Below are 15,521 nucleotides of genomic sequence, written 5' to 3'. Positions count from 1 at the left end.
TATGTATCCAAAGAATAGGCAGTAATTTTAAAGATTCTTAAAATATATATTTTAGATTAATCCTTTTTATTGAGCATGTTAAAGTGTGTACTTGGAGTCTATTACTGTATCATCAGCAGACTGCTTGATCAGATCTATAACAAGAAATAATGACCAATTGACTAGGCATGGACAAATAGTAATATTACTATGGGGACAAGGGTTTGGCTATAGGGACTTGTAATACGATGAAGAGCTCAAGCATGGATTCTGCAGAGTGTGTACCTCACCGCCGATTTCGGTATAATCTTCTTCTGATATAAGGTCAATGTGTGCGCCAACCAATCTCTCAACAAGGAGATTGCCCACCAAACCAGGGTCCTTATCTACAAGATCCTAAAAATATCCACCAAATAAACACGTTCATATGCCATACTTACATGGCCTACTGAATTCACTTCACAGTACCACAAGATCACCTTGGTTGTACGTAGTATCAAATAGCAGTCAAGATTGAGATACTTGGCTGCCACAGCGGACGCACGGCAATGGCTGCTCTGGATACCACCAAGGGTGATAATGCAGTCCGCACCCTGTGCCACGGCATCTGCCATTAGAAATTCCAGCTTCCGGACCTTGTTTCCGCTCAACTGCATGCCAGACAGATCATCTCGCTGCAAATATCACAAGAAAGCTCCAAATATCAGAACGGAAGGTGAATTAAATCATTTTGCTATCTGCAGTGATTTTAAAAGAATTGGAGATTGAGTAAGATGCGACTGCTTTTTCACTTCACCTTGATCCATATTTCTGTGCCTTGCGGCAGATTGGGTAGTTTCCATATATGAATTGGTGTTGGGAACTGCTTCCGTTGAAAAGAAGAAGAAAAAAATACAAGTTACACATGAGTCGCGACTCAGGGAAAAGTGGTAAATTCATGTGGAATTGATGGTATCTAGTCAGTTTGTACTAAACCCAATAACTGGCACTGCAGAGAGATGCAGAAATTTACATGGCCGAGCGAGTAGGCGTGGGAAGGGACAAGGGAGAGGTGCCTTGCCCAGGATGGCGGCGTGTATGGCTTCTCTGAGAGGAAGCCTCCCACCGGTGCGCTTGCGGAAGAGCAGGCAGATGCTGTGTTCATCCTCCCGGTGGCAGCTGGGAGAGCGAGGAGTGCAAGTGAAGAAGACAGCGGTTCCGGTGGTAGCTTTCATACAAGTTAAAGTCAATAATTTGAAAGAAAAAAAGGGTAAGTGGGAAGGGTAAGCAAAGATGCTATCTAATTTAAAAATGGAAAGGCCAGTGTGGATGGCATCCAATGCAGCTTCCCTTATTACATTGGTGTACATGCATGCGCTGCTCGGGGGCATGCACTACAGCAAAGCGATTAAGCGAGAAAGTTTGCGGTCGATGACTCATCCGCACACTGCTCCAGAACACAGCAGTTTGAAGCTGCAATTTAGTTAGTTAATTAGCGCAGTAAATCTTACTTGCATGGCCGTCTATATATGTGGCATTACGTACTGTTAGCAGTTTTATAACTGTATCAGATTCAGATAATAATCAGCCTGATTTTGTTGTGACCACTATGTGATATCCTATCACTTTTGTAAAAGAAAGGAAAAAAATCCATTTTACTCGCAGAAGTATGTCCAAGTCCACATAACCCACGTAAACTTTCTTTTAATTTTACATAATCGATACCGCACCTAAAACCATATCAGTGTTGTATTCTGCTTGCTGATAAACCCCCGGTTCTCTCGTCTTCCTGTCCTGTCGATGGACGCCCAGGGCGCCTGGTCTCATGAGAGTGTGTGGTCTCTGAGAAGGTGTGATGTGTGTGGCATGGCAATGCAGATAGATGCAGACGATGAAGGAGCTACTAAAGCACTTGGATACCTGGCAGGCAAGACCTCGTGCTCAACAGCATGCAGCCCTAACAGTGTTCCTACCTCCCGGTGAAAAACCTAAAAGTTAATCAACTTCAATTAATTTTGCAGTGTAATGATGATATTTAGTTCTATTATATTGCATTGGGCGTGTGTATATATATATATATATATATATATATATATATATATGTATATATGAGATAGGTAACCTGTATATACCTAATACGTTTTTGGTGATATTTCTGGTGTTAATGTAAGCAGGAGACAGCAGTGAGATCCCTCTCACATTTATCTTTGACACAATACAAACAAAATATTCTCTCATTTTTTTTCTATATATACCACACCTGATGCGCGATGAAGACCATGTCCAGGCTTTCCCAATTCCCACACGGCACCACGCACATATATAAGAAATGCCCCTGATGGTTGCTCCGTTTCATTTTACTGGAGAGACAAGCACTACAATGTTATGAGTCTGCTTAATTTGCTACTAGTCCTGTTGACCGGAGCATGAGTGCAGATCCAAATGAGGCTGGGATGCATCAGGACATCAACGACTAGCCAGTCACCGAATATTAGGAGTTCATTCATGGCCTGCCGTAGGAATCATCGCAGTGTAAGTAGGTCGCAAAGAGCTACGTGTGGTGAGACTGTCTGGTGGATATGGTGGACACATGCATGTTTTGCATCAGGACCCTCTAAATTCTCGGATACCAACACCACCAGCTAGTAATGTGTGTAGTTTAGCTAGGATCACTGCCTAGTGATTTCTTTAGCTCTTCCTTAGCCAAAGTATTTTCAAGATTTGTACAATAGTGGTGCTCAAATACAAATTACACGGTGCACAACATTCAGGAGCACATTCTCCTTGTTGTGGTTTAAACCTCGTAGGGTATTTTGATACTACAAAAAATATTTTAACTGGCGGCTAAAACAGTATTTATAAATGTGTTTTTGTGAACTTTTTCCATTTGAGCAACTGTGAAAATCTTGCATTTGCATTGGTGGTTAAACAACCGTCTTTGGAAATCATTTGCATACACGGTTATCTTTACTCAACTGCCTCTAGAAATACATCTCAAGAGGTGGTCTCTTCGATGTGTGACCTGCCTGTGGAAATAAAATTTTCAGATCTCATTTTATTATGTTTGCAAGCGGGAAGAAAAGTAGCAAAATATTTTGTACCTTGTTAAGTATCAACACAGTAACAAATCTCACATTTTTTAACGCGAAATACACCCATGTGCGGTACGCAGGATTCGAATCCTGAAATAAAATTCTTCTTCTAAATTAACGCCCTCAATACTTGTAATGAATATTTTTACCCTAAATAATTTTGAATGAAAAGAATGAACTACACGGTAGAAGAGCTCTTCGAGAGCTATAATCTTTTATAAAATATCTTCATCTGATATCATATAAAAAGTTAAGATCTCTTTCTTAAAATACCAATGTTGGAAATAGCCCACTATAGCTTCGCTATAGCCCGCTGTTAGCTTTTTAGGAGATCTACCACTATGATATGTAATATTTGTCCGCTACGTTCGCTACAGGGGTTTTATGAAATTTAGCAGTGCTAAATATCCGCTAAAGTGGCTTTTGCGAGATTTAGTGTCATTGCTTAAAGACGCAGTCAAAAGAATTCATATAACTAAATGAACATAGTGTAGACCCTAGACAACGTAGTATGGGCACTGTTGGGCAGTTAAGAGATATGTTAGAGTTTATTTTTTGGTATTAGACCAATAATGCTTAAAATTTTATATATGATTATTGATTATTTTATCATTCCGCTAACTTTCGTTATAGTCCGCTATAGCATTTTATAGCTTTTAGAGAAGTCTGCCGCTAAACTTGGTAGCCCGCTATTTACAATATTATTAAATATTTTTGTTTAATAATACACGTATAAAGGTCGATTTCGGTCGTCGCGAAGCGGAGGCCCGTCGCAGAGATTGATTAGGGTTTTTCATATATAAAGGCTGTCGTAGAGATTGATTAGGGTTTTCCATATATATACCTTTTGTAAGCCGCCGTTCGGGATACAGAAAGATCATTGTAAATTTCCGGCGTTTGTAACCGCACTCGATATAGTGAAGTTCTGCTAGGTGGTGCCCGTGGTTTTTCCCTTCTACTTTGGAAGGATTTTCCATGTTAAATCCTCGTGTCCTCTGGGGTGATCGGTTCTTCTTCGTTGTTCTTTATCATCTATTTTGTAACACTTGGTAGCCCACTATTTACAATATTATTAAATATTTTTGTTTACATTTCTAGAGGTTATTGTTTGTACTGGGCCGCCTCTGAAAATCTAACTTCTAGATGCGCTTGCTTATGTGGCCCACTTCTAAAACTAGGCCTATCGCTAAAGGTAGTTGCTTGTAAAGCCAACTTCTGGAAAACAATTTCCAGAGACAGGGCTCATTCGTGGGACCTGTTCCTCATGGTACACTGCACTGGTAGTTGCCCATCTGAACCATCTGTGTAGTAAAATAGGAGGGTCAAGAAAAATTGTTTTTGTAGTAGTGTTTGAAGGGCATCTAACTCTTGTATATATGATAGAAAAATATTGTTTTGTCTTCAACGATTTGCTATTTATTTGAATTTACATGGATTTAATTAGCTACAAAATGCACTAATAATACAAAAAAAATTTGTCCTTTTTTTTGTCCCATAAACATATGAATGTTACAAGACCGGTGGCGTTTACATATCAAGCTTGGTTTCTTTTCTAGGAGGAATGATTCCCTCTCCTTGCTGCGATAATTTTTTTCTCTCTTCGAGATTATTCCCTTCATCGTTCCTCCCATTATGTCTACAAAACCTTGCTGATTTAACAACCTACGAACTGCAACTGTTCTGGACTGTCAGAAACATTCATATCCATCTCACATGATCCAAATAGTGTGACCGCTATCTGGTGCTTTCACAATCCTTCATGATTACTTATAGGCACCTTGACACAATCATGGGCTTCAATGCCACACTGACACAATATATGTGGCAGTGATGGGTGTTTCTGTAGTAGTGCATAATGGATTTCAATAATGTCAACCATTTCTTAATAATCAAGCTTCGTTAAAGAAGACATGTCTTTTAGATACATCCGAGAAGTTCAAGAGTGCCATATATAGGTTTTTTTGATATTGAATTTGAATTGACTGGCTAAAGGTTTTTTTTTCCTCCCATCAATTGGCAGAGGTACTTGTAATAAATAACCTTTTTCTGTGAGGAACTTGTAATATATACATGGAAAGCTGGGAGCCTATCCTTCATCCTAATGCTGAACTACATATATAGGTATCGACTAATTCCATTACTTAGTCTGTTAGTCGCCATCGTTTGCATAACATCGGGTTGGGATACATTAGGATATCAGGAAGCAGCCAATGCTCACAAAGACGTGATCCCACTATAAAAAATGTTTTCAGGAGTGGTTGCAGTATCCGCTTCTACTTCTCGCAGCTAGAAATGTTATTTTTAGGGGGCAGGTGCTCCTGAAAATAATTTCTGGAGCATCTCACGGCATGACTCATCTCTAGAAATCGATTTCTAGGGGTGGATCTACGAATTAATTTTCAGAAAATAAAAAAATCAAAAATAGCAAAATAAAAAAGAAAAAATATTGTAGCCAACTAGCCACTACCACAAGCCCCTAGCGAACCGCATACCTCAAATTTCGCGCGTACCTTCCTCTCCACCACACTACACAGTCACTTGTGACTCTATAGGCTATGCTATTCTATTATATTAAATCTGAAATTAATTTGTAGGAGCGGGTGACGCCATCATCCGCATCTAAAAATCCGTTTCTAAAGGCGGGTGATGCCACAACCCGCCCTAAAAATATTTTTCTACTTTATTTCAAAAATTTATTTAAATCTTTATATATAGCAAAACAAATAAAAAAAGTAAAACTTCTACACTATGGTTATTGTGACTGTAGATAAAAATATATCAAATATATTTTAGTGTATATAAAGGTTAAGATTATGGAAACCTTAAAGTATGACTTGAGTTGTACGAGAATAGGAGATACTATATAATTATAGCTATTAGACAACTTATAATAATTTTTTGGACTATTAAATAGCTTTAAATGAAAAATTTATCAACTACAAAATTGTAGGTCTCATCAATCTCTACAATTTTGGTATAATATTTGACTTCATCCGAGACCATATGAAAAATTTGTGATTTTTTTTCATAAGACTATTTGTACGGTTGGACCTGCTATCACCCGCCCACCCGCCCTTAAAAAAATGTGTTTCTAGAGGCTGATGATGGCGTCACCCGCTCCTAAAAATGCATTTTTAGAGACGGATGCATGGCTACAATAACCCCGCTCCATTTGTAGGAGCGGATTATCTTTTAAGCCGCACCTAAAAAACGGAGCATCATGCAAATCGTTTTTGTAGTATCCGCTTTATAGTCAAGTCCAAGTGCTTTATTGCATCTTTCCTTTGGACTTGTGCTGCATGATCTCTTCACAGGCGGAGGTGGATCAAGTTTTTTTGCTCGGAGCGAGCTACGATGCACAAACGTGCTCGTAAGCCTCTCTATCTATGATCAACACAACTCAGCCTATTGAGTTATCTTGGGTGCCTGTAATAAATCAACGGGATCATATAGCCTTGTATGCATCTATAGGAAATGTTGTTAGATTTATTCATTGGATTTTTTTTTGGTGTTGTACTCATTTATTTGCGTACTTTTGACCTAGGGTCTACACCTCTAACTACAAAATGGCAACCCTAGGTTTGAATTTCTGTTAGACATCCACATTTTTTTAAGATTTGCAACAATTTAATGAGGCACAGATATCCACCCGTCTAAAAGACAAACAATAAAAGAAATGAGGAGCATGCTATAAATTAAATAAAAGAAATAACCACTTCAAATCATGGCACTTTGAAACCTAAACAATTACATGAAGAGAAACCAGAAAGAACACATTCCAATACAATACATTGCCATACCATTATAGCTTGCCTTTTCATGTTTAGTATGTGCTTTATCATGATTCATGTATGTGGTGAACAGTCTCAAGGCTAGACCTTAAACGGTCTCAAGGCTCGCAAATTCCTAAAGATGGTGGATTTTATGGGCATAGGGGCAGCAGCCCACCCTGAGCCATCATGTTGGTACTCACAAAGTACTTTAACTATTCCTGACCACATATGTCAAGATATGTTCACTAGAATCATTAACAGGGAAGCCTACTCATAGAAGGACTTGAGAATGTAATGTGCAGTTTATTTGTCATTTTATTTCCATGAGGCGGTTTGTAACAAACATATATATCGCTTGTGCCCTACAAAGCAAAAAAGACTTAACATTTCACTTGTAATGAATGAACCCAAAGTACTACATGTAGGGTTGAATTTCCCCCTCTGACACTAAACCAATGCGGCACCATTTTAACTGCTCCAATTCACTGATTATATCTCCAAGTTGAACCCAAATTGATGACTGACTCAGCCAAATACAAGTATGTAATGCTCGGATGCCCATCCTAATTAATATGCAGTTAGAGGCACTTGTAGGCTTGCACATCCTACAGCCCCACCGTATACAAGTATATAATTAATATAAATGCTGTAGGTGTAGGCTGTAGCCCACACCCTCCATTGCGTGTTACAAGAGAGCTGCCAGGGCCATCCCTAGAGCAGTGCATGATGAAATGATCATAATCTGTTTCGAGCAGGTCCAAGGGATTGCGAGGTGTCGAGATGTCAATGAGATGCCCAGCACAGATTATCGGTGGCTAGCCATTCTGATCCCCTACTCTGCTCGCTGAAGGCTGTATTTCACAAACACGCTCCTTAGTAACAAGATTATCGGCAGTCCGAGACAGCCTCTTGAAGTGGTTCAGCCCCTAAGTGAACCTGATTATACAAGCATTAGGTCAATCAGCCGGATGTTTGCTGGTAGCTTGTGAGAAAGGGAGGAGTGTGTGGGATACCAAAGTGGCATCACTGCTGCTGAAGCTAGTGGTTATCGTTCGTTCAGGCAGCAAGAGCAACGCTGGAGCAATAATTGTGCCAGCCAAGGAAAAGGTTGAAGGTAGAACTGATGGACTTCCTTTTATCCCCAATGATCAGTAGTGGTCACAGTACTGGAGCAGACACAAACTGTTCACCTGCAACTGGACGTCTACTTTCACATTTTAAAGCTTCAACCATCAAAGATCAAACGGCCTACTTTTGAACTACAACCTAACAGAGACTAGTATGCAATCCTGCAATCCTTAAGTCAGAGATCTTCCTCCTCCGCCAATGTTGCCGGCCGTCGGCTGCGCCTCTTCACATAGATGCCTCCAATACCGGGAGTCAAACCTCTGAAAAAAATGAACTCTCTAGTATAAATGTATAATATCTCTGTCTGCACTCTTTTGCTACAAATAACAGGTCACCATCCAAATAACCACGGTTAGCAACCTATATGGGTTAAACTAAGATGTTCAAATCCCTGCAATTGCTACTTCAGATCATGTGTCCATCCTTGATTGACGCACACGTTCCTATTTGACAAAGATGCACGTCGGTAGACTACGCCAACAGAGCAAAACTTTAATTTGCATACTATACTATTTTCTTTCGGTCACTACATATGTGACCTGTCAGCCAGATACATATATTACTGATATCGATTTGCTGGCTGCAATGATGTATACCTTGCAGTCTTGGAAATTAACGCCAAACTCCAAACTAGTTGTTATACGCAGGAGTGTTCAGCAAATGAGCATGGAAAATTTTAGGGCAATCAAGAAACCATAGATGCAAGTTCTTTTGTTTTCTCTACCACATCTTTATATGTAGAATACAATCGGTTTCAAATTCAATATGCGTTGATGTAAAAAAATAAAAGGAGACAAAATAAATAATAAAGAAAAATGTTATTAGCTTTGGTTTTTCATCCGTGTTATGTTTATGTCAAGAAAATTGGTAGCCTATCTGATCCAAATCACCAATTGATAAAGCAATTTAACTCTGAGGTTAAACCAGGAGGTGCCAATGCAATTTAACTGTCCCAAACTGGGGCACTTTATTAACTCTGACACTACACTCAAACTTTGACACTGCCGCAATCAAGTCTGTCATACAAATAGCATGTGGATGTAATGCTCGGAAGCCCATCTTAATGGGTTGCACGTTCTCTACAACCGCGCCAGGCTATAAGAAGGATGTCTCTGAAAGATGTAGCTATCCCTCCATTACATGCTAGAAGGTCGAGATGGTCATGCTTGAAGTTGTGCATGATGAAATGAACCAGTCTGTTTACCCAGACCATACCGGATCAGATGCATGGGACTGGGATGTGTCGGGACTCAGGTGAACGGCAGGCCATGGCATCTCTAGTGATTGGCCATTCTGCTCCTTTGTCCGATATGTGAATCCTGTCTTCTTGCTGGCTGCTGCATGCAACAAACGCACTCCTTAGTAGCGGAGTCTTCTGCTGGTCCCATCTGTTGGGGGAGTTCAGCAGCAAAGCAGATGCGTGAGTTTTGCCCGACCTGCCTGGACACTACCGCCGTCTTGTGTGACACCAAAAGCTCCTGCAACCAGGTACTGTATGCCTTCGACAACATGCCGCATATAGAAGATATTCAGTGCCTCAGTGGGATCGAGTAGGGATGGGAATATGAATGCGGATATCCGAAATATCCGATATCCGTATCCGCTTAAACATCAATATTGTGTATTCGAATTTAATGTGGTAGTAAAGTGGATACATCCGAATCGGATTTTCATTATTTTTCTCTATCCGATTCCACATCTGTATTCGACAATATCCAACACTATCCGTATCCATTTTCCATGGAACTATTTAACAAGTCATATTTATTTTCCATAACCAATATTATTAATTTTTATAACAAAGTTATAAGAAGATTAAGTTTACTCGTAAATATTCTTGTTTTATCTATTTATGGGTGAAATTACTTTTACAATTTTTGTAATTAAAAATATTTATATATTTATTGAAAATACATTTTTATGTCTAGTTTTATTTTTTATATATTTATTTATTAAAATATTTATTGATAAATAAGCTATTTTTAACTTAGCTATCTTTGTTATATTGTCATACTTTAGTTTGTACATATATAACGATTTTATATTCTAAAACTATCAATAAAGAAAATAGCTAAATGTTATCCTATATATCGAGTAAATATCCGAATTCGAATCCGAATCCGAGGCATTCATTTTGCATTCGTATTCGAAAATATCCCAATTTGTATCCGTATTCGAGTTAAAATATGGTAAAAAGTGCTATCCGAATCCGATTCCATTCGTATCCGATCCACTTCCATCCTTAGGATCGAGGGAGTACATGTATATTTTCATTCTAAGAGAATTCATAAGAGACTAGAACATTTGGCGCGCGTTGCGCGCCCTATCATGGCAATAATAGAAAATTATAAAATTGGAACTGAAATGTTTCATTTTGATGCAATACTTTTTAGTTTGAACTTATACATAGATAAGCCAAAGTTGTGATACTGGAATGTGAGATGTTCTAATGCAGTTAACATTTTTAAAGCAGAAACACTTTTCTTATTTTCTCAAAATATAAACAATCTCTTTATGGCTATTATTTTGAAAATGTTCTTCTAGATATTGCAATATGTCTGGTTATGGTCAGAATATAAAGCAAAGATTAGGCACACCATATCTTATATAGCAGTCATAATTTTTCTACATAAAATGGGCATATGCACTCCATTACTTGTTAACTTAAATTACATACTCAACCAGTGCAAAAACATATTAACTTTTAATTACAATCTTTTCCTAAGAATGCAACCCAAGCTAAAGCAGGAGACTGCCGGCAATACCCATCAAATGATTGTAATAATTTGCCTCGTCCTTTGGTCATGGTAAGTCTAGCACATCAGCCATTGACGATGATTCTTCATCATCAAGCTTCTTAACAGCAACAAGCAGAATGCCTCTCTATGTTGCTTTCCTAAATGTACCCTGAAAAGTGAAGCGAAAACATATGAGATCTCTAGAGATATATTGGTAATCCACCTTTTTCGATCTTCAGTGCACTGAACACCACACAAATACCCAAAAAAGAACAGAGGCGGCAATTGAGCTCAGTGAGACAAACATCTTTGAATCCGCATACAGTTCAATTTTGTTGTAAGTGGTGTTAAATTTTTTTGGCAAACTGTAGCTCAAACATTCTTCAGAATAGAGAAGGGAATTGAGCTCAGTGAGGTTATTGTTGTTTTCTTTCATTATTTGCAACTGAAGAATATACATCCATTGTCCCTAATAAAAATCAATCATGCCGAAATTAGCAAATCAAGGCACAACCAACAGATTGACTCAGGAAAAATTAGTAGAAAAACAAAACAAGATGTGATGACACCACACACCTTCGATGGTGGGACTTGCAAGTGATTCGCCCTGACATCAAAGCGATATTTGAGGCTCCGCATGAAACACATTGCAGAACTTTAGAAGACTGACAATTTTGACTGCATTCTGTTTTGCTAAGTTCAATATAACTTTATGTTACAGTTAGAATGCTCATAGAATATTTCATTGCTTGCAAAACACTACAAATAATTTAAAACACATACTTACCCAAGAAAAAAGAATATATACATGAAACATGCTTAAATACTGTCAGTAGAGAGCAAGAGCATAAACGCTTGAAAGGTAAGCAATCTATCACAGTTGTACGCCATCATCTTGTCTCTCAATGCATGTTTTAATATCTGCAAAAATATAAATCAGTTGGGTTAATCCAGCTCTAATGTATCATTGTACAGCTAACAATTCCAAAGGTTCCCAAGGGGAAAAAAATCCATCCGAGAATGTTAGGCTTCTTACCAACAAATTGAATCAATTCCAAGTCCTTCCAATCCTTGCCAATCTGAGAAGGATTCCCACTCTCATCGATCAACAATTTCATGGCTAGTTGGCAATCAAACACACACTCATGAGAATCATCACCATTTCGATAGCAGTAGCATTATGCTGGGCATCTCAAACTTACATCAGGCCAACTCATATTCATTCAGATCTCCCACAAGTCAGAATACAACTCATTTGTGGGCACAACCGTTCGAAGGAAGCTTAGGTATACAGAATTTCTACATCTTGACCAAAGAAAAGCAAGTTGTTAACTTCCTGAATTTTTGAACTTATTCCAGGATAGCTAAATCTCAAGTCTTGTTACCAGTTACTATTGATTGCGTGCAGCACCTATTTCATAAAAGGCTGAGCAAATAGCAGCCATGCAATCATACTGAGATCTAACTAAACATATGCCCAGATTAGATACTCTTGTAGCAAATAAAATGATAAAATCTGTCATCAATTTTTCAAGTACAAGGTCAATCATTCAGGTCACAATCTCATGACCAACTAATTAATTTATCAAATGATAACTGAACCAAGTCACTGTGTGCAATGGAGGGAAGAGATGGGAGAAGACGGACCTTGGGTTGTCAGTAATGGAGCATAGAGGACGAGTGAGACGATAGGATGAATCCCCAAGCAGTTCCTAGGCAAGCAGCAATAGACTTTAAATTTTGAAGGAAACTGATAAGGTACGCAGCAACTGAACGATCAGAACATAGCAAGAAAGGAGTACTTATGACTCACCTTGCACTATATAACATTTTGCTATAAGGTCAGCAGGTAATCAGCAATGTAAACTACGTTCAGAATAGCCTTCATCCGAATGAGAAATTAGAAAGATAGAAAAAAAACATTCAGATAATGGATACAAGAAAAGAAGTCAATGTAAAGAGATAAAGAAAAACAGACGGCAATATGTTTTGGAACAGAGGAGTTTATGTTTGCATCAACAGCAAACATACAAAAAAAGAAGTCAATATTTGAGAAGTTCAACTTCTAATTAGTTATTTTGACATATAAATAGCCAGTCAGAATAGAGTCTTTTCATAAGCTGTCAAGGAAGTGTTTTCTTACTTCTCAACCATATTGCCTTTTCATTCCTGAAAGGTGGGAAATGTCTCCCCACATGTACTTGTGACCACATGATCTATCTGGATCGTTCATCTCGTCTACATGAGATGCCTTCCAACCGTTGATTTTCTCACTTACCCCAGATTCTCTCACCTATCTATGATTCTTTCAACCATCTCGAACTGTTGATTTCAAAATGGATGGCTATGATAGACCATGCGGCCACAAGTGCATGTGAAAAATCCATGTTCCCTGGGAGGTGGCATCAGTCCACAAAGCAAAGTTTGGACTGATATTGCTAAACATTCTTAAAAAAATGTCTTCCAATTGTTAAAACATAGCATAGAAGATTCGAATTCAACTAAGTCAAAAAAGGACAGATTTTAATATTTTCAATCGACAACAATCAATTACATCAAGTATCAATAGGAAATTTGGGTAAAATTATTATCTACTAAGAAAACAATGGAAAAGATGATTGAAAGAGAGAAGACCAGATGAATCACCTCACTAATAGCTGGAGCTTATTTGAAAGACTAAACGATTTCCCAGGTTACTACCAAAGGAAGGTACAGTCAATCAAAGGGCATTGTGTGCAAACAAAGGTCTTGATTCAACCATTTAAGATGTACACTAAAAAGCTAGAGTATCAGTACTGAAACCCCCAAAAGCAATGCTTGATATTTCTACAGATTTTCTAAGTAAAGTGTTTCCAGAGGAAAACTTCATTACAAAACCTAATCTAACAGAAGATGTGGAAAATAATACAGCCACGTATGCACATAGGAGCAAAGCAGTCCTGAAGTTTCATGAGAGGGGTACGGAGCCAAAGACATGAGAAAAGAATACAGCATAAATTACAAGATTATGGCATGGGTGCCAATTGAAGCTATAAGAGCCAGTGTCGTAGATTTAGCATCACCAATTTCGTTGTCGTTACAAATTCAAAAGCACTCCAATGTTTGATGGAATTACCATTAGCCAACCATGAAGGAAACGACAGCCTTGGCCTCAGTCTCTGCGGTAGCAGACTCCATGCCAATGCTGAAGATCCTCGACGAAACTAAAAGACTCCACATCCGAGCTCCAGAACAAATCATCGAGGACTCCTATAAAGAAGCAAGAGATTGAGTACATATTACGGGATAGAGGAAGAAGCCACATCCTGACAGGATTAGGAATTGTCACCGCGCTGTACCGTACATTGTCAAGGTTAGCCGGGGAGGAATACCCCTGTGAGCACGAAAGAGAGCTGCAACTGCGGCACTTGGAGGCATCGGCAGGTGGCGCAGGCAAGCAGCGCCCAGGGTCCCCCCACGAAGGCGGCGTCCTTCTCCCAGGCAGCGAGGCCAAGCGCCAAGGCATCATCAGCCATGTGGCTGCTCGGGGCAAGCTCTCCGCGTGCCGAGTCTGCCGCAACCGTTCCGCGCGCGCGCAGCCATGAAGGCTGCAGTGCAGATGGGCTTGCCCCATGCCGACCACCGCTCCACCTCACCCCGCGGCTACTGTATCCCGAGCTTCATGAGCCTCGGCGAGGAGCAGCTCGCCCTCTTGGATCTATGGGGCGGCGGCGGCGGTAGTGATGTGGAGGAGGGAAATAAAGCTAGGGTTGCGTCTGGGAGCGCTGCAACGGCGTCCAAGCTCGAGGCGGTGCCGGAGATCCTAGGCTGCGACGCCTGAGGCCTAGCTGAGGAGCGCCAGGGTGAGGTCGGGCAGAGGAGGGGCGACATGGTGGAGCTCTGGGGCAGAGCCGGGCGGAGGAACAGGGCGCCGCTGCCCCCTGCGCCGGAGGCAGGCAGAGAGGGAGAATGGGAGGGGAGGTGGCGGCGGAGAGTCAGAGAGCTGGGTGAGAGAGGGCGGCGGCGGGGAGAAGGAAAGAAGTCGTCGGGGAGGAGAGAACGCGGGGGGCTGCGGGAGGGGCTGCGGGGAGGGGGGTTGTAAAAATAACAGTCATATCGGATTTTTTTCTTCTTGGCGTTGAATTAAGATTTAACATGAGAACCTATATGAAAAATATAAGAACACGGTTCCTATTCGTTCTGGACATAATGCATTTAGTTAAAATTTTTAAAAAATGGAGGGTATTTTTGTAAAATAACCAGAGCCTGTAAGGATCGACACTGAGTCCTATTTTTCGCGTGGAATGAGGAGGCCAAAGGGGAGGGGTCTTTAATCAAGCTGGTACGTATATAACTGTCTCCTTTTATCTCGAAAGATCAATGCCAACATTAGTAAAGCAGTTTTTATCAGCATAGTGGTGTGCATCCTTTCTCCCGGTTGCTGTAGGATGCAGACGGTGCACTGCAAAAGACAGAGAGAGGTTCAGATATTTCTTTTGCGAAGAAAGAGAGATATAGGTTAAGATATGGTAGCAGTCATACAGGTTTATCAATTTTAAAGCAAAACCATCGGCTTCGTAGCTTCTAATCAGTACAAAGAAAAAAAGACATAAGGGCAGTGACATCCGTTGCGGCTACCCTTTCATGGGCGGTGCGCTTCCCAGGGCATCCACTACAGAAACAAAAGGCCGGACAGGATGGCTCATTATGCACTGTTCGTCAGAACGCAGAAATATGAAGGTGCAGCTTAGTAAGTAGACTATGCTCATGGTTTCTGGCGATAGGCATCGATGATCATAGTCTACACAGATAGCGTGATTTTGATGATTAATGCATACTCGCTCAATCCATAC

General features: G+C 40.0%; 1 protein-coding gene across 1 annotated transcript; it reads right to left on the bottom strand.

Annotated features, from left to right (window-relative positions):
- Positions 1-128: 128 nt before the first annotated feature.
- On the bottom strand, positions 129-14,204 carry LOC112880788 (putative D-cysteine desulfhydrase 1, mitochondrial). Its single transcript, XM_025945540.1, has 6 exons — positions 14,061-14,204; positions 992-1,186; positions 776-841; positions 459-653; positions 265-375; positions 129-134 (listed from the first exon to the last, which is right to left on the bottom strand). Exons 1-6 carry the CDS (start codon positions 14,202-14,204, stop codon positions 129-131), a joined length of 717 nt encoding a protein of 238 aa, XP_025801325.1.
- Positions 14,205-15,521: the final 1,317 nt, after the last annotated feature.

This window comes from Panicum hallii, chromosome 2 (assembly GCF_002211085.1).
Source record: "Panicum hallii strain FIL2 chromosome 2, PHallii_v3.1, whole genome shotgun sequence".
NCBI lineage: Eukaryota > Viridiplantae > Streptophyta > Magnoliopsida > Poales > Poaceae > Panicum > Panicum hallii.
The sequence above is the reverse complement of the archived record's forward strand: the minus strand, read 5'-3'. Positions and strand labels throughout refer to the sequence as shown.